The sequence below is a fragment of the Capsella rubella genome, unplaced genomic scaffold (genome assembly GCF_000375325.1).
Source record: "Capsella rubella cultivar Monte Gargano unplaced genomic scaffold, Caprub1_0 scaffold_5, whole genome shotgun sequence".
NCBI classification, from domain to species: domain Eukaryota; kingdom Viridiplantae; phylum Streptophyta; class Magnoliopsida; order Brassicales; family Brassicaceae; genus Capsella; species Capsella rubella.
The window spans coordinates 2,573,880-2,597,301 of record NW_006238919.1 but is presented as its reverse complement, the minus strand read 5'-3'; the positions used below and the strand labels follow the sequence as shown (position 1 = coordinate 2,597,301).

General features: G+C 35.2%; 5 protein-coding genes across 10 annotated transcripts; 4 read left to right on the top strand and 1 right to left on the bottom strand.

The window, feature by feature from the left end:
• The first annotated feature begins 4,899 nt into the window (after nt 1-4,899).
• LOC17885518 (transcription factor MYB118) lies at nt 4,900-7,618 on the top strand. 2 transcript variants are annotated; one of them, XM_023781979.1, is made up of 5 exons: nt 4,903-5,228; nt 5,336-5,450; nt 5,616-5,784; nt 5,885-6,011; nt 6,851-7,618. In XM_023781979.1, the coding sequence occupies exons 1-5, from the start codon at nt 5,052-5,054 to the stop codon at nt 7,442-7,444; spliced, it is 1,182 nt and encodes a 393-aa protein (XP_023637747.1). In that variant the 5' UTR covers nt 4,903-5,051; the 3' UTR covers nt 7,445-7,618. The 2 variants fall into 2 exon arrangements, with proteins under 2 accessions (XP_006292464.1, XP_023637747.1); XM_006292402.2 differs by having other exon boundaries at nt 4,900-5,228; nt 5,336-5,784.
• A 514-nt stretch (nt 7,619-8,132) lies between these two features.
• LOC17885973 lies at nt 8,133-10,398 on the top strand. Its single transcript, XM_006292585.2, has 9 exons — nt 8,133-8,302; nt 8,391-8,823; nt 8,936-8,969; nt 9,050-9,250; nt 9,361-9,450; nt 9,589-9,654; nt 9,752-9,843; nt 9,929-9,976; nt 10,109-10,398. Exons 2-9 carry the CDS (start codon nt 8,501-8,503, stop codon nt 10,191-10,193), a joined length of 939 nt encoding a protein of 312 aa, XP_006292647.1. The 5' UTR covers nt 8,133-8,302; nt 8,391-8,500; the 3' UTR covers nt 10,194-10,398.
• Nucleotides 10,399-10,608: 210 nt separating this feature from the next.
• LOC17885851 (carbamoyl-phosphate synthase small chain, chloroplastic) lies at nt 10,609-13,206 on the top strand. Its single transcript, XM_006291045.2, has 10 exons — nt 10,609-10,831; nt 10,972-11,104; nt 11,213-11,301; nt 11,391-11,451; nt 11,550-11,617; nt 11,716-11,844; nt 11,950-12,059; nt 12,148-12,495; nt 12,729-12,894; nt 12,986-13,206. The coding sequence occupies exons 1-10, from the start codon at nt 10,696-10,698 to the stop codon at nt 13,033-13,035; spliced, it is 1,290 nt and encodes a 429-aa protein (XP_006291107.2). The 5' UTR covers nt 10,609-10,695; the 3' UTR covers nt 13,036-13,206.
• Nucleotides 13,207-14,467: 1,261 nt separating this feature from the next.
• On the bottom strand, nt 14,468-16,194 carry LOC17886962 (39S ribosomal protein L47, mitochondrial). 4 transcript variants are annotated; one of them, XM_023782636.1, is made up of 4 exons: nt 16,042-16,194; nt 15,782-15,966; nt 15,074-15,231; nt 14,468-14,875 (listed from the first exon to the last, which is right to left on the bottom strand). In XM_023782636.1, the coding sequence occupies exons 2-4, from the start codon at nt 15,948-15,950 to the stop codon at nt 14,768-14,770; spliced, it is 435 nt and encodes a 144-aa protein (XP_023638404.1). In that variant the 5' UTR covers nt 15,951-15,966; nt 16,042-16,194; the 3' UTR covers nt 14,468-14,767. The 4 variants fall into 4 exon arrangements, with proteins under 4 accessions (XP_023638404.1, XP_006292013.1, XP_006292012.1 ...); XM_006291951.2 differs by having other exon boundaries at nt 16,050-16,193; XM_006291950.2 differs by having other exon boundaries at nt 16,068-16,191.
• A 458-nt stretch (nt 16,195-16,652) lies between these two features.
• LOC17887203 (DExH-box ATP-dependent RNA helicase DExH17) lies at nt 16,653-23,412 on the top strand. Of its 2 annotated transcripts, none has more exons than XM_006293164.2 (28): nt 16,653-16,737; nt 17,070-17,159; nt 17,343-17,526; nt 17,649-17,810; nt 17,960-18,197; nt 18,315-18,351; nt 18,443-18,489; nt 18,621-18,658; nt 18,770-18,791; nt 18,890-19,102; nt 19,197-19,353; nt 19,443-19,494; nt 19,613-19,684; nt 19,782-19,831; nt 19,940-20,057; nt 20,141-20,204; nt 20,275-20,358; nt 20,423-20,548; nt 20,627-20,823; nt 20,914-21,102; nt 21,211-21,462; nt 21,586-21,635; nt 21,761-21,778; nt 21,896-21,981; nt 22,105-22,282; nt 22,410-22,447; nt 22,540-22,839; nt 22,933-23,412. In XM_006293164.2, the coding sequence occupies exons 2-28, from the start codon at nt 17,092-17,094 to the stop codon at nt 23,283-23,285; spliced, it is 3,393 nt and encodes a 1,130-aa protein (XP_006293226.1). In that variant the 5' UTR covers nt 16,653-16,737; nt 17,070-17,091; the 3' UTR covers nt 23,286-23,412. The 2 variants fall into 2 exon arrangements, with proteins under 2 accessions (XP_006293226.1, XP_023637797.1); XM_023782029.1 differs by having other exon boundaries at nt 21,758-21,778.
• The last annotated feature ends 10 nt before the right edge of the window (nt 23,413-23,422 follow it).

Sequence of the window (23,422 nt, the reverse complement as noted above, 5' to 3'; positions counted from 1 at the left end):
CCTTAGGAGATAAATATTTTGCGATGTACATAGTCTGACTCTGTCAATTATGTAGTCAAACATTTCTTTCTTCTTTCGACCAAATTGTTCTGGAAGACCAAGATATTTTCCACCGCCTCCATGATTCAGAATTTGCAGAATGCTTTTAAGACGATTTTGAGTGCTACCAAAGACTCTAGATCCAACAGTGATTATGGATTTTGTCATATTGATTTTCTGACCCGAGTAGTATTCATAAACATCAAAAATATCTTTGATAGCTTGACAATTCCGTGCATTTGCTTGACAATAAAATTATGAACCATCCGAAAATCGAAGATGGGTTATTGTTGGCACACCATTTCCAATCTTAATTCCCCGAATGTCACCTTCTTTACTTTTTGAAGTAATCAAATGGCTAAGGATGTCTGCATAAAGGATAAAAAGATAGGGTGACAAGGGGTCTCCTTGCCGAATACCTCTATGTGGAGTTACCAGTCCATAGGCCATTGATTAAAACCAAGTAATTGACTGATCGGACTGTCCCCATTATCCAACTGATCCATTTGTTGCAAAAACCAAAAAGCTTTAATGTATATAATTCTTTTAAAACAAAGAGAAGTATGGAAAAGTTTCATTTGTAGATAAATATCACAATATTAACTATTATGTTTTAATTTAATAAGTTGTTACTTTATTGTCTGCTTATAATATTGTGGGTGAAGGTAATGTATGCTGTCTTGATATGAATACAAATGTTGATACGACATAAACTTCTTCTTTAACGCAATGGTTGATAGGGTACTTTCAAAGTATAACTCTAAAAAAGTTATGAGAGATCTCAATTCGTCCTCTTCCGATCCATTCATACATAAGATCTAGGTTTTGAAATTAAATCACGGTATTTTTCTATGAAGTGTTTAAGCTACATTTCTAAACATTTATGGTTCTTGTACACGAGATTTAAGATTAAGATCAAGATCAAGTTTGTATGCTTTTTGGAAAACTTAATGAGTAATACATGCCAATATTCTGGTTAGTGCTCATCTAAAAGCTTCTCGTCTAGGTAAGTGATTTTTACTATATTGGTGTTGACATTGATACCTATGAACTATCAATGTTTCAATTACATCATTATTACCTTCATATAGATTGGTTACAAACATCTCTTCATTACATTCGAAGAGAACATAATGCAAATCAACATCTTAAAGGTATTCACTCGTATACACAACTCAACAGGATTGATAAATCTATTAGAAAAAAGTTAATCTCTTCAAATAATCTACATCAAACAAGTATGAAATGCTATAAGAACCTTGAAATAACTTACGCGGTTCTTCCTCACAAGTTGTAACATTTCATAAATCTGCTATCCATATGTCATTCCATACTGATATGATTTTTATGGAGCCAATTCTTTTAATAATCCCTTAAACTATCGGGGATCTAACAAATATAATACTTCTCCAACCATATGATGGAAAGTAAGATTTCATTATCTCTATCAGATTTGATTTTTGATAATATCCCCATTTAAAAACTTAAGGGAAAAGGATTCCGTGTATGATATCATACGCCATAGTTGTTTAGCCAATAATGTCATGTTAAAATCTTCTATATCCCTAAAGCCCAAACTACCATCTAATTTTACTACAGAACTTATTCCAAGTTTCTAGTGCATTCGTCCCGTATGACCATTGTAACTCCACCAAAATTTAGCAACAACGCTCATGAGTTTCGATGTAATTATTTTTGCGAGGCGAAAACAAAACATAACATATATTGGCACTACTGATGCAATCAATTTTATCATCACCTCTATACCACCTTTATAAATAAAAAATTGCCGACCCTTCATTAATCCTGGTCTGAAGTATGCCCCAAAATAAAAGAAAATACGTTTGTTGTAGAGTCCCCAAATTTCCGGTAGGCCCAAATATAAGCCCATTCCCCCCCCCCCCCAAATTTGCGATACCCAAAATTTTCATCCATGATGCTCATAGAGATTCCTTAATCGTGTGACCAAACTTTATGGAGGACTTCATAAAATATTTCTCCCTTTTTTCTTTGTATATAAGATGTTTTAACTTCGAGCGTTATCATTATGTATGTATTTTCATGAGATTACTTTGCATAATCTCAACAAAACTGATTAATATGTGAAAACAATATATAAATCATTCCCAGTTAGCTAGCATATATATCCTATAATGATAACATTTGTACCAATCAAAAGATAACATATGAGACAATTGTAAGAGATGTTATAATGCTTATCAATTACGATATGACACGTGAATATTGCATCAAAATTATTTACATTAGGCGAAGCTGAGACGTACCTAGTTTCTTGGACAATACACAATAATGGACCTTTAAACTCCACCCAACAAGAATAGTTCTACAAACTAATATTTATTCGTCTGTTTAAAATCTCAAATATAACACTCTTTATTTCTTCTTACTATTCTGAACTCACTCATTTTTTTATTTATCTCATGACTTGTTCAGAAAAAATTGGACGATCCCTCGTTAATCTTCTAAACATGGATTTATTCTTACATAACCACTTTATATTTGATCATGTCTTGCATGCTTTCATATGGAACAGTGTGATGCATTGAAAAAGCTATCTTGTCACACCCATGACTATGTGACATATTTTTCATTGTATATAATGAAGGATGAGTCGGTTAAAAATATCTAGGTAGTAGGTACAATCTCTATAAATTACCAAGCGCAAATATCATTCAAAATTGTGTGAGATATTGTATTTTTATTTCTTTCTAAAATATATTAATGCATCTGTAAACTATTCTAATGCATCCTCTTATTCACAAAAACAGAACATCACTAGAAAAATTGGTTCACGATCTTAAAGTCATTTATAAATTGAAACAGAACTATGATTTATATATATATATATTAAATTGATATATAATTTTGATTAGTAATCCTATTCAAAATAAAAGTAAATATTAATAAATCTTTACGTGTGTGAAAGTCTACACGGGACTGGAAGATGCAATAAATCACATTCCAAAGAGATATGAAGTTTTTGATTTTTTTTAGGTAGACTAGTTACAGACTTACGGTGATGATCTTCAAGTAATTTGTAAAATTGGGATTGAGGTTCCTACCTCCGATATTTCTAATGTTTGGTTATTTTAACAACTATTCTTATGCATTATATGTATCTACTATTTTATCACTTTGTATGTACTGCTCTTCCTACTTGTCTCACAAATCGACTAGGTCTAATAGTGCCTATCTTAGTTGTAATCTTTTTTAGTACTAAAATGAAGAGATAGTATTACCAGAAAAACTACACCTTGAATATCTATGCTTGATTCTAAATTTGTAATAATTAAAAATTGAAAACAATAACAAAATATAAAATAGGTTTAAAAAATCAGAGTACGACTAATTAATAACCGTTTATTAAAAGAGTTTGGGCAATGTATTTAGTAGTGTATGCTTTTGGTAATAAATATCACAGATTCAAATCATATAATTCATTATTCGGTTACAACATGAAAATATTTCTATCTAATACTGTTATTTCCTGTAACAACCCGCCGTGTGGGATCCTCTACCACATGGCACACTCCGCCACATAGCAACCTTACAGCGTTGCAACGCATCGACCATAACATCTTTCATGTGGGTCCAATCTGCGCAGCCCTCTGGTCCGCAGCTCTCTGGTCCACCAGGTAGGTTATTGGTGCATTTGGCGTTTCTCGAACCAAAAATCTCACCCTTTAACAATCTTCCCACAGGACAAGTTGTTACCAATTGACCTGGACCCACATGAGAAATGTTGTGGTCGATGCGCTGTAGCGCTGTAAGGTTGCCATGTGGCGGAGTGTGCCATGTGGCGGAGGATCCCACGGGGTGTGTTGTTATATTTTCTATCTAAGTTGTCTTTCTATGGAGAATTTTTATTTAGGACAATTTAAAATTTATCTCTATGTATAAAATTTCTTCAATTAATTAAAACTTTTAATAGTTTTGGAAAAATATGGACACTTTTAGATATTCTTAAATTTCTATTAAAATATATAATATCTTAAAAATATATTTTTTACAATATCTTTCAACCGTTTGTAAAAAATGATATTTTTTTCCAAATAATTCCAGATCACTAAGAATATATTATTTATATCATTGAATATCATCACCTCTAATATTTTTCTTTCCTACTACACATATGAAATTAATATATATATATATATATATATATATATATATATTGATATATGCATATATTAAACATAAATGTAACTATCAAACTAATAATTATAGTTAAAATTATTATAAATATAATATTCATTTTAAATTAATAAAGTTGAACTAATATTCATTTTTAAATATATTCAAATTACTTGATTTGTTTTTAAAACGAAGCTAAAAAGGAAAAACATTAATTAAATTAATGTGGGGATGACAACTATATATAAAACACATATCATTAATAAATATTTGTTAAGTTTAATTTCTTAGTCAAAGTTTTAAGTTTGTGGGACCATATAAAATGTGGACCGTTGTACAATATGAACTGTTAGATTAACATGATAACATCAAAATAATAACCACAAGATTAGTAAAAAGATTATGGTATACATGTTTGACACGTGTCATAAATATGCCCGAGAATTATCCGCAACAATACAAACTACCTGATAACGAATTCATGATTATTACATGACAAATTTTTGGTGACTATTTTACCCTTGGACCACAAATTGTCTTTAAGAAAATAACCTTTTTTAACTCAAACAAGTTATAAAAAGTTATTTGCCAGCTCATCACCCTTCACAATTATTATTATTTATAAAGTCTTAGTTCTCTTACCATTACTCCTCAGTTTTCCTCTTCTTTAATTTTATTTAGCAGTAAAGTTAAATTTTTCTCTTTCAAGTTTTAGTGTTCTTCCAAAAAAAAAAAAGTGTCTTTGTGTTCTTCAAAAACTCATTTCTTCTTCCAGATCTAAGATTCCATACTTCACCCTTTTTTTGGTTTAATTTGTTCATCTTCTAATTTTTGTTTATTTTTTTTGGTTTAATCATATGGAGTTTGAGTCAGTGATCAAAATGCATTACCCGTATCTAGCCGCCGTTATCTACGATGATAGCTCCGCTTTAAAGGATTTGCATCCATCTCTTACCGATGATTTTTCTTGTGTACCCAGTGTGCATCATAAATCTATCCAGATTAATCTCGACATGCCACATCTTCCACCGAAGGTAATCTCGAATCGTTATCTTTATTTACAAAATTTCACTTCAAAAGTACAAGTTTTGATCATTATATTCAAAATCTAAATTTTGTTCCCTATCACTTTGATATGCAGCCCAACACACATGAAATTCCCTCAAAAGAAACCATCAGCGGTATCACTCCTCCTCCCTGCACTGGAGCTTTTGAGACATATTTTCATGGCACATCCAACGACCAAAGTTTTTCCGGTATGGCCAATACCACCTCACAAACTATTGAATTCAATGTTTCAGATGTCACACATGACAATACTATGTGGAAAAATGATCAAAATCAAGGATTTATCTTTCGGACTGAATCAACCTTTAATCTAACCATGGTTGACTCTAATCAATTCAATGTGGTGAAACCAGTCTTGAGCACAAACGAAGACACCATCATAGCACGGTGCCAAAATGATCAAGTTGTGATCAAGACCGAGCAACTCAAGAAGAAGAACAAGAGATTGCATATGAGAAGGATTTGTAAACCTGCAAAAAAAACTAGCATCGTCAAAGGACAATGGACTTCTGAAGAAGACAAGTAAATTCAACTTTTATTTTTTTTGGAATTCTCACAAATAACCTTTTTATTGATTTTTTTCTTAATAATAAGATTTTATGATGAATTTACCTATATTCAGGTTATTGGTGAAATTAGTGGAACGTCATGGGACAAAAAAATGGTCTCAAATTGCGAAGATGCTTCAAGGACGAGTTGGAAAACAATGCAGAGAGAGGTGGCATAACCATCTTCGTCCCGATATCAAGGTCTCTTAATTTTAATTTTTTACCTTTCTTATTATTTTCATATATCTATATAGGTCATAAAGTATACGCATATGTTTATGGTGGTCTTAAGCATACATATACATATATCATGATACATACATCAACTTGATGTATTCATCATTCAAATTGACATATGACATCATATGATTTTTATTTCTTTTTGGGTCTAATAACATCATATGATCTTGCATACATAAGCAAATAAAGTATATGTCTATTTTTTAATGATCACATACAAATATACAATGTGAGGCATATCATGATATCACAATTAAGAAATATACATATATCAACACAAATTCATCTGAAAAAAATTCCTAGAAATTAAATAATTGATTGAATATGTATATTATAGTTAGTTTTATAACGATATTGTTGAAATATTGATTGTAATTTTTTTTACAAACATAGATTGATATGATATACAATCATACATTACTTTTTCATAGAAAAGGTATCATTTCATTCAAATTCATACATGCTACATTGAGAATCTTTAAAAGGAATTACACAAACCTTTTCACACTTGTCAACATGTATACGGTTTTTAATTCATGCATGACTACTTTAAATTTTTGTCTGTATATACATATATGTCAGTGACAACTAATTTAAGGAATTTTGTTTTTTTGTTGTGGACAAAACTTCACAATTGGTTAGACAATTAAACTAAAGTCATTTTCTCTTAGATTCTCTCATAACAATGTAACAACCCATTTTACTTTACTTTAAGTTATTATTTTTCTTTTGGGCAAAACTTTAATTTAGTTTTTTTTTTTCATTTAACACATAAACATATTTTATGTTGTATATTACAGAAAGATAGCTGGACTGAAGAAGAAGACCAAATTTTGATTGAAGCCCACAAGGAGATTGGGAATAGATGGGCTGAGATTGCTCGAAAACTCCCGGGACGTACTGAAAACACTATCAAGAACCACTGGAACGCGACTAAACGTCGACAACATTCGAGGAGGGCTAGAGGAAAAGATGAAATTTCCCTTGCACTTGGCAGCAACATTCTTCAAAACTACATAAGATCTATTACCTACAAAGATGAAGCCCTCATGATCACCAACACAAACATTGGTCCAAAAAACATGGAAGGTAAAGGTAAGAATCTAATGGTTGCGGTCCCAAAGTATGAAGAGGATGAGAGTAAGTATATTGTTGATGGTGTGATGAACTTGGGTTTAGACGATGGAAGGAAGATGCCATCATCGACGGCTGTGTCTACAACTTGTGCATCTGGATCAGCTTCTACTTCTGGTTATGCGTCTGGTTCTGGAAGTGGTGTAACTGTTGAGTTTGATGAGCCAATGACTGATAGTTGGATGGTGATGCATGGGTGCGATGAAGTTATGATGAATGAGATTGCTCTGCTCGAGATGATTAATCATGGCCATCTTTAAACCGTGATATAAAACAAGTTTATTAAACTTGATTGTATCTTGTCTATCTTTTATATTTATGCTTTCTATGAAATCAAATTTGTGCTTTACAATTAAACAGTTGAACATGTAATATATATCATGGTTTTATTAAAGTTTTTATGCTCTATAGATATATGTACTTCCAAACATCTTTCATTCTAACATGGAGTTATAATTATATATTGTCAATGTCTTCATCATATTATGGTTATATACAGTATTCAATTTTTTATTTTCCAATAAACCAAAATTTGTAATATTTTCAAAGAGCTTGTTATATCTTTTGTTTTTTTTCTATTAAAAAATCATACATATCTAATTTTTAAAAAATAACACTTTTTGGTATCTATATTCATTGACATTAATGATAATTTGACCAATTACATAGAAAAATGAAATCCCAATAAATTTTATATACTACTATATAAGTCTTCCAAATTTGTCATTCCTCCAAAAAAAAAAAAAAAAAAAAACTTTATATATAGGAAACTTATCTTAGCCTTAACCATAAATAGTAAAGAATATGTATTATGGGCTGGTAGATATTTATCCTCATAGAAATGTTTGTGATTTTAGGCCTATTTGAGTAAAATACACACGAAACGAAAACGACGCCGTTTCAAAGTTCCCACCTGTCCTTGTCTCCCACTCTGTGTTCTTCGATTTCTCCATTTCAGTGGGCCTTCGACACCGCCACTGGATAGTTCTGGAGATTTATACGAATCTCATAATCTTCAAAGTTTCAATTTGACTTCTCCATCACACACACACACACACACACAATTCACGTTACTTCTCAAGAACAAGAACAAGAACAAGAAGAGACTTATACATTACGTAAGTGTTAAGTATTGAAGCTACTTAATCCTGATATTAACATCTCTATATGTAAAATCAATTAAGCTACTTTTTAATTCATTTGCAGAGACGGGTCTGATCTGGTTTTCTCAAGTTCGGGTTTGATCCAATTGAGATTCGGATCTGAAGATCCGAATTATTCAGACGGATCAACTGAAGAAGAAGAAAGAATAAAAAATGAATCTTGAGAATGTTTTGGGATTGACCAGCTTTGAGTATTGGTTTAACTGGAGAGTGTTGCTTTGTGCGATATGGGTAATAACTCCAATGATTGTTTCTTTATTCGTGTTATGGAAGTACGAAGATAGTTCAGTACAAACTCAACCACCAGTCAATGGTGATGATGTTCTGTGCATTGATGATGCTTGGAGACCTTGTTTTAAGCAAATCCATCCGGGTTGGTTGTTGGGTTTCCGGGTTCTTGGGTTTTGCTTTCTTCTTGTTAACAACATTGTCCGTCTTGTTAATCGTGGATGGCGTATTTACTACTACTACACTCAGTGAGTTCTTTAAAAATCTCTCCTTTGTTATGTTGAAAGTGAAGATCTTTAATGTTTTGAGACTGGTTAAGATCGAGACTTATGAGATGTGTTGTTCTGTTTTGAATGGTAGGTGGACATTCACGTTGATAGCAATCTACTTTGGGGTATGTTTTGATTTCGATGATGTGTATAATGTATATGGTTATAGTCAAATAGAGTGATGATGAATGTGTGTGTTCTGTAGATAGGATCATTGCTTTCAGTTTATGGATGTTTTCAATACAAGAAGCAACGGAACATGGTTGATCAAGTAGGAAATGATGCAGAGATTGGGTTTCGTTCGCCTCTTATTAATGCGGACAAAATGGTTTCGTTCGAGAAGAGTGAAAGTTCTGATTCAAAGGCACTAAAGTCATGTGTCCATCTTTTCCAGATTATGTATCAGGTAGACACAATCTTTTGGATATGTATGGTTTTGAAATTTTCAGATTTCTGATAATTGCTTTAGTAGTATATTTTGTGATCACTGAAACTGGTTTGGTTGTTGAAAAATAGATGGGCGCTGGAGCAGCTGTGCTTACAGACAGTATATATTGGACTGTGATTTTCCCGTTTCTGTCTTTACAAGACTACGAGATGAGTTTCGTAAGTTTTCGTGCCAAATCTGTCAAGAAATAACCTTACCGTATAATAGTAAAATCGTGTGCACGGCTCACTGCACTTTCTATATTGCATAAGTTCTGAACTTAGACTCAAATTTTCTACTGCAAATCTGTGTTCCAGATGACTGTGAATTTGCACACGAGCAACCTCGTTTTGCTGCTTATCGACACATCTCTTAACCGTCTGGTAAAACATATTTTTCTTCTGCATATAAAGATGATACAACAAGTTCTCTTTTCCATTAATGTATCCACCTGAGGTCAATTTTGGTGTTGCTTTGCAGAAATTTCCCTTGTTCAGGTTCGGTTACTTCATCTTGTGGACAGGAAGTTTCGTCCTTTTCCAATGGCTTCTCCATGTTTTTATCTCCGTAGGGTAAGAACTCTTCTTCTCTATCATCTTCTATATATTACACTAAGTTTTTGATTTATCTTACACTTCTATTCCTCGATTGACTTAGGTGGCCATATCCATTTCTCAACTTGTCATTAGACATGGCTCCAGTGTGGTAAGCCTTCAAAACATTTACATACTAGATCAGTCACGATTGGTTTATTATATTTGCTACATCGAAATGCTTCATTCCTTTCACTGATTTCGCGTTCGACGATCCTTAATTCATTAATCTATGCACCTGTAGGTATTTGTTGGTAGCACTCCTGCATCTTCCTTCTTATGGCGTCTATGCGTTAATCGTAAAAATCAAATATATACTCATTACCTGAAGTGACTTCAAATTCAAGAGTCTTTGCCTCGTAAGAGTCAACTCCTCACTTCATTTCAAGGGTTAAATCAAAAGAAAGAAACAGAAATTTTTACCCTATATGTCTTTAAGAACTTCAGAACAGACCAATGTAATCACCACAGTTTTTCAGAACATTCCCAATCTTTTTTGTCGATAAATAAAATTCTTTATTGCCGATTCAAGTAGCCACCGTAGTAGCTGGTAAATCAAATGGTTCCTTTGTAGAGCCAAATCAAATGTTTTGTCAGCTTGCACTAGTGTTGTGAATCTTTGTTGGTTCCTTTGTTGAACAAAACCTATGATTAATGTGACAAACCAAAGGTACTAAAGGAAAAAAAAGTCAACAAAAGTCAAAAGTAAGATAACAAAGCAAACCAAATTCCAAACCCAACCCTAAACAAAAAAAAGAGAACCTTGACGCCGTTTCTTTACTTTATTCTCTCTCAAGTACTGTCTCCTTACTGTCACTGAGAAACAACAACATGGCCATGGCAACGAGGACTCTGAGCTTTGTTTTGCCTACGAGCTTATCCTCCCAGCCGTCACTCGATCGTCGCGGTGGATTTAGGGTTTCGGTCATCCGATGCTCTGCTTCTCCACTCACTTTTTCATCCTCTGGTAAAATTTTGCTTTTGGGAATGAATTGTACGGACTCTTGTCTCTAATTAGCTTCTTGAAATAGTTAAGGTCTTGAATAAAGGATAAAGATTGGATTTTTTTGGCGTTTGAGTGAAAGTGATGATTTTTATCTATTGTAGGTGTTGCCGAGAAACCTTGGATTTCGTACAATGCTAGGCTTGTGTTAGAAGACGGTTCCATCTGGCCGGCTAAGACCTTTGGTGCTCCAGGAACCCGTATTGCGGAATTGGTGTTTAACACTTCCTTGACTGGGTAAAGTTTTGTTGTTTCATTACATCATGGGAATCTCCAGAGTTTTGTACCAAAGATTGTTAATTTGAGAGCTTTACTGAATCTTCCATTTTGTTTGTCTGATGGAAGGTATCAAGAAATTCTAACTGATCCTAGTTACGCCGGGCAATTTGTGCTTATGACAAACCCACAAATTGGTAACACTGGTGTCAATCCCGGTAAGTGGCAAAGTTGTATATGAGGTTTAGGAGATTTTGTAAACTTATGTCCTTAATGTTTCTTATTGTATTTGTAATGTTTGTTCTAGATGATGAAGAATCTGGACAATGCTTTCTTACTGGTTTGGTGATAAGAAATCTCAGCATCAGGTAAGTGTCTATTTTGCTTGCTGGGGAACAAGCATCTTTATCTTCCTTTTTATCCTCTATTTGAAAGTCCCTAACTTTTTGAATCATAAAATTTTCAGTACCTCAAACTGGAGATGCACCAAAACACTTGCCGACTATCTAACTGAAAGGAACATCATGGGAGTTTGTAAGTTCCTTGTGTTCACTATACTATTTAGATTGTAGATGTTATAAAACTGGATCTCTGATTACTCTATTTTTGGACGTTTTTGTAAATACTGTCAGATGATCTTGACACTCGAGCAATAACCCGTCGCTTAAGAGAAGATGGTAGTCTTATCGGGGTTTTGAGTACAGAACAGTCCAAAACAGATGATGAACTTCTGCAAATGTCTCGTTCATGGGATATCGTAGGTCAGAAACCATTTCCTTTCTTATTTTTTTGCATTATAATATATATATATATATATAACCCTTGGAATATTGAAATCTTTCCGTCTGCTTGTTTGAATCTTGTAGGTATTGATCTAATAAGTGATGTTTCATGTAAATCTCCCTATGAATGGGTCGACAAAACAAACCCTGAATGGGATTTCAACACAAATTCACGTGATGGGAAATCCTACAGAGTGAGTATTATTACTTCTCTACTTCTTCTCTTATGGATACCCAGCACCAACTTCTTACTCTCTTTCTACACTTCTCTTGAATTCAAAGGTTATCGCTTATGATTTTGGAATCAAGCAAAACATCCTAAGACGCCTATCATCTTATGGGTGTCAAATCACTGTTGTTCCGTCTACATGGCCAGCTTCCGAGGCCCTGAATTTGAATCCAGATGGGATTTTGTTCAGCAACGGACCTGGAGACCCTTCTGCTGTGCCATATGCTGTTGAGACAGTTAAAGAGCTTCTCGGTAAAGTCCCTGTTTACGGAATCTGTATGGGTCATCAGTTGCTCGGCCAAGCTTTGGGTGGTAAAACCTTCAAGATGAAGTTTGGCCATCATGGTGGAAACCACCCAGTTCGTAACAACAGAACTGGCCAGGTGGAGATCAGTGCTCAGGTATATTCCCTAACATCTTATTCTTTTTAGCTTTTACTAATACCCACAACCTCAAAATGTTCCATTTTCCAAGCATGTTACTAACGAAAGATTTGAACTTTATCATCCAAAGTTTGGAACTTTAATTCGAATTCGGATAATTATCTAATAAACGATCATGCTAGGAACATTGTTACAAGTTTGATAAAATCTGAATCTGGTGAATCATTGTCTTTTTCTGTATTTCTTGGCAGAACCACAACTATGCGGTTGATCCAGCTTCACTTCCTGAAGGCGTAGAAGTGACGCATGTCAATCTGAATGACGGAAGCTGTGCAGGTCTATCTTTCCCGGCAATGAATGTCATGTCTCTCCAGTACCACCCTGAAGCCTCCCCTGGACCTCACGACTCTGATAACGGTAACTATCCTTTCTAATCTGAACTCGGTCAAAGACACTTATGCTTCAATTGTACTGAAGACTAATATGATTCTTTTGTCTGTGAATGCAGCATTTAAAGAGTTCATTGAGCTTATGAAGAGATCGAAACAGAGCTCATAAATCAATGGGAAGTAATCTTTGTTTTGTACTACTTGCTGTTTTAAATCATCACACTTGAATTATAATATCAACTGTTTTGTTAGTAACAACAATGGAGTTGCATTATTGTTTTCGTTGTGACTGTATTAAGGAACCATCCCACCTATTAAAAATAATTAAGAATTCGTAAAACTTTTTAAAAAATAAAAAGAGATGGTTCTAATATAGTTACGATTAATGGCCTTCTTATAATTAAATGTTATCATATTCCAAGAAGCTATAAGTAACAATAATACAACTGAACACTATCTTTGCATTTCCTGAGCCATTTTTTCACTGCTTCGTCATCACAAGAAAAGTTCATATCAATTTACTCACACAGAGCATTGAGCACTGAAACTGCATGTTGAGACTCTTAAGTTCATCCTGGTGGGAGTTTGTGGAAGTCAAGATTTAATGGTGAAAGCTTAGTTCTGATGCTTTGCAAATTGCAATCTCATTTTGTGGTAGTCGTTTAGCTGACAGCTTAGTTCCAAGTAGGCATGTCAATTAGGGCTAAAGCCCGCGGGCTAGTTTGGCCCGGCCCTGAAAAACATCGGGCTCGGGCTTAAATATATATGTCCAGAAAAAACCGGGCCTTTTGGGCTAAGCCCATTCGGGCTAAAGGGTTTTTTGGGCTTAGCCCGGTCGGGCTCGGGCCGACCCGAAAAGCCCTTATACAAATATATTTTGAATTTTTTGAATATTTTAGTTTGATTAAAAGATTTGATTAATGTTATAGTTTTCATATTTACTTACTAGTCTTACTTATTACTTTTAAAATATTTATACAAAGCTAAAACTAAATATATATAAGTATCATGATTTTGAAATCATCAAAATATCTATTAAATTTTGACTCTATGTTATACTTTAAAGTATTTTAGTTCCATGTTTTATTGGGTTAAAGTGTAAATAATTTATTTGGCTTTTATTTTTTTTTCTCTTAAATTAAGTTAGTTTTATTGAATATTGATAAGTTATTTAAAATTTGATGCATTATTTTAATAGTAGACCTTTAAATATAGTTTTTAAAAAACTATTATAAACTTAGAAATTGATTTTTTTATCGGTAAATAAAGCTCGAAAAAGCCCGAAAAGCCCTGTAGCCCTGTTAGGGCCGGGCCGGGCTTTGAAATATAGGCTCGGAAATTTTTCGGGCCGGGCCGGGCCGGGCTTACATATATGAGGGCTTTACGGGTTTCGAGCCGGGCCGGGCCGGGCTAGCCCGATTGACATGCCTAGTTCCAAGTCTTTCACCGAACTCAAACTCACTTAGGATTTGTTGTTATTCTCCTGACAATGTCCTAATTCATATTTTACGAGTTCTTGGTTTTCTTGTTTTATTCATTTCATCATTTGCATTTTTTTTTATTCACTATCACTTTCGTGTCAACACTCAAAGGTGATCATGTCATTCTAATTGTGATCCTTCTTATTTCCATAGAAAAAAAAACCACATCAACAAGCTCTGGAGCAACTGGACCAACAACATATGTCTCGAACTCGAAAGAGACATCAATCGTGGGTTTACAGAAATGTGCATATAGATATCAACCAATGATTTCTCTATTACCAAGACACTACAGTCACAATCACTAGACCAGTTCCAAAGGACAGAATACAAATAGTCTACTTCAACCTCTAGACGTTATTGCTTACTCCACCAAAAACTCAACACCTCTCTGCGGTTGCCAAAAGAAGAGCAACGGGGTTACATACCATTTACCATTCTCTTCATCTCGGCTGATCTCCTTGGATCAGGCTCTTCAATCGCTCTCTCTGTCAGCACATGCTTTATGCGGCACATTGATCTCCTCACCTACATTAAAATGCAAACAAAGTTGACATTTATAAACAACAACTAACCATTTGTTATCAAAACAATATGTTTCGGAAGGTTTGAGAGATGCATAAACCATTCTTTCATATTTCCTTCTCACAATATTCATCAATACGGCAAGAACTAAACTGAACTGAGACTTAAAATAAAGCCCGGGTAGTATCATTCATTCGTTACCTTAGGAATGCGTTCAGGGTTAGGAAACTGCATGTTCTGAGCTTGAAGCATCTGACGCTGAGTCATCAACATGTTTTTCTCTTTAAGAAGAACATACCACAGCTTCTGAAGATCATCCCATGACTTGAGACGCAGTTCCGAAGCTTTCCAACCTCGACCTAACACCACAAAATGTTCATATAATCCCATTAACAACACAAAAAAAATCCTTAATATACCAATACAAAAACTCCTTAATTCCAAATTTCTCATGTCATAAGAACATGTTCATAGCAGACTTCACTACAACTCTAAGCTACAATGGAATTACTTTACTTATTCACTGTACATTTCTATGAACAATCCACAAGTAGCTATACTAAGATCCAGAAAGAAGCTACCTCAACTCAGCTTTAATACCATATCACATTTGATAAGATCAGAGTATCATAGATTCATAGAAACTGAAGAAAAAATAAAGATTCCCAAAAATGAGAGGAAGGGAACAAGGGAGCGCACCATAGACAACTAAGTGAAGAAGACAATACAATTAGCAGACTTCACTACAACCCTAAGCTACAATGAAACTACTAAACTACTTCCTCACTCTACATTTCTATGAACAATCCACAATTACCTAAACTAAGATTTGGTAAAACAGAGAGAAGCAACCATACAACATTTTGATAAGATTAGAGTAATCATAGATTCATAGACAAGGGAGCGTACCATAGACAACAGGTTTATCTTCGTCTTGGCTTCTATCGAACTCAAAGAACTCTTCGAGAGGGTTTTGGGGAGTCCTAATGGCTGAGGCGGCGGCTGCTGCAGTAGTAGACTCCGATCTCGCCGATGCAGCCGCCAAGAATCTCCTCCCGAACGTTCGCGTAATAAACATTGTTTATCAACAAATCCTGCGAGTTAAGGTTTAAGATCATCAACAACAACAACAATAACCCAAAAATTAAGGTCTAAGATCCTTAATTAACCCGATTACTTCAACAACAACAATTACTTCAAGAGACCAATTCTATGATTGATTAAAATGGTGGCTCGATGATGAATGTAGAAGAAGCAAGCCGTGACCGTGAGTTTCGATTTTCAGAGAGAGTGAATGAGTCTGAATGGTGGTGACAACAAACAACGTACCCTAATTCTAAAAAATGTCTCGATGGAGACTTTTTTTTTTTTTTTTTTGCAATGAGATGAGGTTAGTTGGGCTTATGGGCTTTACTAAAAACATTTGGACATTTATATATACATACATGTTTTATAAACCTAAAGACCAAAACCCACCTGTAAACTAATTACCCGGATATCGGGTTTTATTTTTATTAACTATCCGGATCCGGATCCACCTGTACCGGTTACAATAAATAAGTGTGGTTTTGTAAGTTCTTACCATTTGGACAAACCGATCTAAACCAAACCAAACTCAACCAAAATAATTGAACTATAATTGAGACGCGGCGTTTTCAACATTGTGGCCAAATGCTGTGAATTTCTATTAGATTAACCCAAGAGATTTTTTAATTTTTCAAATAAACCCAAACTGCGTGACGTTTTTATCTGAGACGCAGCGTTTTCGGCCGTTAAAACCAATTTAGCTTCCAATCTCTTCTGAGAGATCGTTTCGTTGCTCTTCAAGTTTGGTCTCGCGCAAGCTTTTTAATGGTGATTTAACGGTGAGATTTTTGATTCTCTGTTCGATTTCGCTATTGTATTCGCTTTGATTCGTGATCGGTTTCAATGGAGATTACTTTTGCGACTTCCGACTTGTTTAGGTTTCCTTCGTCCCACGTTTTCTTTGAAACTTCGTTAGCGTAATCTGTTTACAAGTTTGAGTTTGGCGATCAGTTTTGAGATTTCAATCGGTGATCGGAGCAGATCTCCGATTGAATTTGTTGATCGTGGATGAACAATTTATCTTGTTGGTGTTTCTGATTGTGCCGATAGATTTATGAATCGATCGTTATCTAGAGTTAGGATTCTGATTTTACGCTATTGAAATTTTCAGATCGTCTAATTAGGATTTGGTCATGGATACACACACGCTCAAATCTGTCTCCGATTTGCCTGGAAATTTCCGTTCAGCTTTTAGTTTCAGGTGATATATCTCTGTAAACTTGGGATTTATTGTTGATGTACTAGTTATCGTGTTGTTTATTTTAGTACTCGCTTCAGAATTTGTATTATGCTTACTCAAGGAATGGTTTATATTTTAGGAACATCATGTTTTTTTTTCTAATACACTTTGCTTTGTGTTGCTTCTGGATCGTTTTGTGTTCAGATACTTCAACTCGCTGCAGAGCGAGTGTTTTCCACTTTGCTTTCACTCCGACATCAACATGGTCATTTCAGCACCAACGGGAAGTGGTAAAACTGTTCTTTTTGAACTATGCATTTTGAGGCTCCTCTCTAAGTCCATCTCTAAGGAAGGCAGGTTTCTTCATGCTAAAGGAGCTCTTAAAACAGTAAGCTTTTGTGCATTTTACTGAATGTTTGATTGATATGCCTTTGTTTTTACAACAACTATACCAATATTGGACTTGCTACTACCTAGAAGTTAAATAATGGTTTACCTATTGGTGTCAAGGTTTACATATCTCCGTCCAAGGCTTTAGTACAGGAGAAGCTGCGTGATTGGAATCAAAAGTTTAATTCATGGGGAATCAGTTGTTTGGAGCTGACAGGTGATAATGAAACGTACAGCACAAGGAATATACAAGACGCTGATATTATCTTGACTACACCCGAGGTCATATATCAATTTCTCTTTGGTGTCTGTATTTACTGTCTGGAATTGTTCATAACTTCTGGTAATGATATGATCTTTCATTCCGTATTTTCAGAAACTACATGCTTATATCTCCTCTAGTGTTGCTGTACTTACATGTTTTCTTGCAGAAATTTGATGCAGTGAGCCGTTATCGCGTTACCAGTGGAGGCTTAGGTTTCTTCGGTGATATTGCGCTTGTGCTCATTGATGAAGTTCACCTGCTGAATGATCCGCGTGGAGCTGCTCTTGAGGCAATAGTCAGTAGAATAAAGATTCTTTCTAGCAATCATGAACTAAGGTCAAGTCCTTTAGCCTCCGTGCGTCTTCTGGCTGTCTCAGCGACTATCCCAAACATTGAGGATCTAGGTCAGATTGAACCGCACAATATTCTGCAGATTGTACAATTTTTCTTTTTGCTTTTTTAACTTCGATTCGAAGTAAAAAATTACAACTAAAGTGGTAATACTTGTTCAATTATTGCAGCTGAGTGGCTCAATGTCCCTACCGCAGGAATTAAGAAGTAACTTATGGATTGCTTTTCAGAGAACTATTTCTTTATGTGGATAATTTTTTTTCAGTTTCATCATTGTTTCTCTTCCCATGTTGTACAGGTTTGGCGAAGAAATGAGACCTGTTAAGTTGACAACTAAAGTTTTTGGTACCTATCTCATCTCAAAAGTCAGCTGTTTCTTGTTTGGTTAAATGTTTAGATGATGAATTTGGTTAGCTGTTGATGACTTTCCTGTTTTCATGAATTGTAAACAAAATTTCACTGTCTTTTTGGTACAGGATATGCTGCAGCCAAGAATGACTTCCTCTTTGAAAAGGTATACAGTTTCTGCATCTTGGTTTAGATAGCCTTAGCCCCTCTTGTCAAATATTCCAACACAGAAACTAAATCAACTCTTGTTTTTCCTTTGTTTTATTCTCATATCCAGCGTCTCCAAAACTATATTTACGGTAAGCTGATATTATCATGATTAGGATTCTTCCGTTATCGCTCTCTTACTCAGGTTGTAACTTAGACCACTCGGGTGACGAATCCTTTAATTTTTCAGATATTTTAATGCAATACTCGAAAGGAAAATCTGCTTTGGTTTTCTGCTCGACACGAAAAGGCGCTCAAGAGGCTGCACAAAAGCTTGCTCAGACTGCACTGACCTATGGTTACTCAAATCCATTTATCAAAAGCAGAGAGCAGCTGGAACGATTAAGGGAGGCTTCGCCAATGTGCAGTGACAAACAAATGCAATCATATATCCTCCAAGGCGGTATGTTCTGTTTTACTCTTCTGAGTTTGTTGATTGTTCCTTTGCTTCAGCATTGTCTGCACACTGAATAGTACCAACGAAATGTCCCAATTAGTTGGGTATCACAATGGTGGACTTTGCCAAAAGGACCGCAGCCTCGTAGAAGGGCTCTTCCTTAATGGAGATATCCAAGTTATCTGCACGACCAACACTCTTGCCCATGGAATCAACCTACCTGCACATACAGTCGTCATAAAATCCACTCAACATTTGTACGTCTTTGCATAGATATGTCCATGAAGTATTTATTTTGAATTTAAGTTAATATTCCAGTAATCCACTGAATTTGTATTCCTTGAAGCAACAAAGAAAAAGGTCACTATATGGAATATGATCGTTCCACACTACTACAGGTAGATTATTCAAGCATGTATAGTTTTCTAAATGTTATATGGCAGTGTGATTAGCTGCACAAACTACTGGAATGTTCTCTAAATATATCTAACGGGATAAGTAATCTCTCCTTTCTAGATGTGTGGCAGGGCTGGTCGGCCTCCATTTGATGATACAGGAATGGTTATTATTATGACAAGAAGAGAGACGGTTATTTACTGAAACTTTTCTAATGGGGCTCAATCTCTTACTTTAGTTTTACTTTTCTCTTAAGTTTTCTGTTTGTAATTTATTTAAACGATTACAGGTCCATCTATATGAGAATCTATTGAATGGATGCGAGGTTGTTGAATCACAGTAAGTATTGCCCAATAAACTTCTTTTTTGGAACCCTTTGATTTCTTACACATTCTTTAAAACTATTTGTTGGCTTCAAGAAATATTCTTCTGTTTAATTTGTTCCAGATTGCTGCCATGCTTAATAGAGCACCTAACCGCAGAAATAGTTCAACTTACTATCTCTGACATTACAAGAGCAATCGAGTGGATGAAGTGCTCATATCTGTATGTCAGAATGAAAAAGGTACGTTCATATGCTCTCTCAATGATTTTTCGGGCAAATCATTGTCATATATGGTCTAGCTAACTCGAAGTTCATATGGACAGAATCCAGAGAATTATGCTATTAAGAAAGGAATTCCTAAAGACCGAGTGGAGAAGCATTTGCAAGGTGCCCTACTGGCTTAGTTAGTTTACTCATTTTTCCTTTTTTAGTTCTCATTTTTCCTATTTCCTACCAGAGCTTTGCCTTCAGAAGATCAATGAGCTTTCACGCTATCAGATGATCTGGACTGACACAGACGGTTTTGTTTTGAAACCAGAAGGTATTGAAATTTATGATTTTCTATCTTCGGTTTCAAAATATAATGCACTCGTTCTTTTGTATAGAGCCCGGGAGGCTGATGACAAAGTACTATCTAAAGTTTGACACAATGAAGTACATCATTAATGCGCCAACGAGCTATAGCTTGGATGAGGCTCTTCATATAGTATGCCGTGCTGAAGAGATATCTTGTATGTCAACTCTGTTTTGGTTCATAATATTTTTTTAACTTGATGAATGAACTAATTTATGTTTGTCTTGAAATGAAGGGATACAGCTCAGACGCAATGAGAAGAAGACCTTAAATGATGTAAATGCAGATAAAGAAGGGAGGCTCAGATTCCACATCAACGATAATAAAGGAAAGCGTAAAAAACGCATCCAAACCAGGGAAGAGAAACTATTTGTGCTTGCAAATGATTGGTTGACTGGAGACCCTTCAGTCCATGATTTATCCATGACTCAGGTCCTCCAACATTATATTCATGGCTACTTGGATCAGTTGATCACGGTCGTGTCTGAGCTCTGCATTTGAACATTAACATTTTTGTCTCAGGATGCTAATTCAATTTGCTCGAATGGATCCAGAATAGCCAGATGCATGAAAGAGTACTTTATATACAAAAAGAATTATAAAGGAACTCTTAGCTCAACTCTTCTAGCAAAATCACTCTATCAAAAGCTTTGGGACGACAGTCCATATTTGCTGAAACAATTACCTGGCATTGGAATGGTTACAGCAAAGGTTTAATCTCTATTTTCTCTTTACTCGTTCACTGCACTTTACATTTTCCAGATGCTTCAGTGATTTTTTTGTCTTGGTAGCTTTTGTCTGAATGCCTTCTTTTGCTAGGCACTTTATTCTATGGGAGTCAGGTCATTTGAAGCTCTTGCTGAAGCTGATCCGCGAAGGATTGAGATTGTTACCGGTCGAAAATATCCTTTCGGAAATACCATTAAGGAGTCTCTATCATCCCTACCTCCAAAAGTTGAAATCAAGGTCGAGGAGGTTGACTGCCAGAAGCAAGGGATATCTAAACTAGCAGTCACATTGACACGGCTATCACAACCTCTCCAATCCACAAAACGCCATTATGCTGACATGGTTAGTTTCCTTACCTTTCTGCATTTGATGTTCTTATCTCTACTTCTCTGCATAGTCTTTTGATTCGCTCATGAGAAAAAGAGAAGTACTAGATTAGCTTCTAATTTGTATCTCTTCTGACAGATTGTTGGTTCAGAGGAAGAGAATCTTATCCACTTTCATGAGAAAATAAGGTGATGAGCACTTAACCAATGATAAACCATAATTTCTACTATTACAACATTCCTGTGTTTCACATAATCCTCTTTTAAGACATTCAAGTAAATGTAACTAATCAGTGATATTTTAATGGCAGCAGAATGGAAGACTTCTCCAGGTATGTTTACCTGCGGGTCACTCCATCATCATTATCCCGAATCCCGATGCACAAATTCGTCCAACTTTATCTAAGATTTGCAATACTTCATTTCTTTTTTTTGTTTCCTTCTTCTAGTCCCTATAGCGTAACCTTACTCCTCGAAAGGCCTCATCAACAAGCAAAGGTGACTGTAAAGGCTGATCTCATCTTTGAAGAATACAGTTAAGTCTAATAAATAGTACCTCTGGGTTGATAGCAAAACCTGATGACCATGTAGGCAGTGAGACACTGAAACATAAAATTACTGACCAAGTGTGTTTATATCTGGGCTTTTGTTATTGTAGTTGGTCTTGACCTCCATGAAACACTTCTACTGAAGAAGTCAGACAACAGCAAAATAAATTACAAAAGCGAAAACAGGCTGCCTTACTATTATCCTCCTATGGTAGATGCCTGCATAGTAGATGATGACATCCCAGCTACATCTGGAACTTCAAACCGAAAGGATAAAAAAGATGATATGTGAGTACATTTTATATACTTTCCTGCTCAAAAAATGTCTTATTATCAATTTTCTTTTCAGTCTCATATATACATAAGTTCTTCATGATTACAACATTCTCCTCAACTGCTTAATTTCCTTCTTCAGGCCTAGTTTCAAGCTCATAGATGAGGATTCAGAAGAAGGTTATAGATTCCTCAACATTCTGTTACAAGCTTTTTCTTTTGTGTGCTTTGCATGCCATTTACCATTTTTCTAAACTCAAAGTTCTTTGCAGAGAAAGAGCCCTATGTGACGATGGAAGAAGATGACTGTGTCATTATCAATGAACATACAGTCTTTGACCACATACGTGAAAAAGCAAAGTGTTTTCCGTCATTGAACACTTTGAATCCAACCTCTCCAGTATCAGGAAAATCAACTCTGAAGAGGAAAAGCTTATTGGAGAATTCTCCTGAACTGGATCCACTATTTCAGTATGATTCTGTGTTTGACTTACCAACAAATACTAAAGACATCAAACAGAGCGCACAGCAAATTACTAGCCCGGGGTATGCAAGCTTTGCAGACAAAACTGGTGCGTATATCTGCTTCATTCATAATGAAGTTCTATTCTGCATTTAAACACCTTTGCTTAAAGTCTATCTGTTACATCCCATGAATCTGGCAGAAACAGAAAGACCATTCTCAGATGAAAAAATATTCAACTACATAAGGAAAAGGTCCAAGAATTCCCCTGTCCTCGCCACATCAAAACTCGAGGATCCTAAAACTATTTCTTCTCAAGAAGGAAGAAACGCAGAGATAAGTCCGTATAGAACATACGGCTTATTGGTTAGTCCTGCTACTAAAAGGTCAAGTATCACTTCTGATGCACCTTCAGAGATTCTGTCCTTTGACATCTCGATGGTAAAGAGAAGTGTGAGCTTAGAGCAGAATAAAGGATTCTGCTCGACACTTGCAGGTAAGTCCAATGACTCTGATTCTTTTCTTGGATTTAAAAGCATTTTCTCTTTTCTGTGACTTTCTCATATACATACCAAAACAAAAACTCATTGTTGGTGAGTCTCTAAGCTCCTAGAGAGCACATGGTAATTACTAATGACAGTGATAAAGATAAAACGGATAATCAGGACAAAAGTTAGTTTCTTCTGTTTATG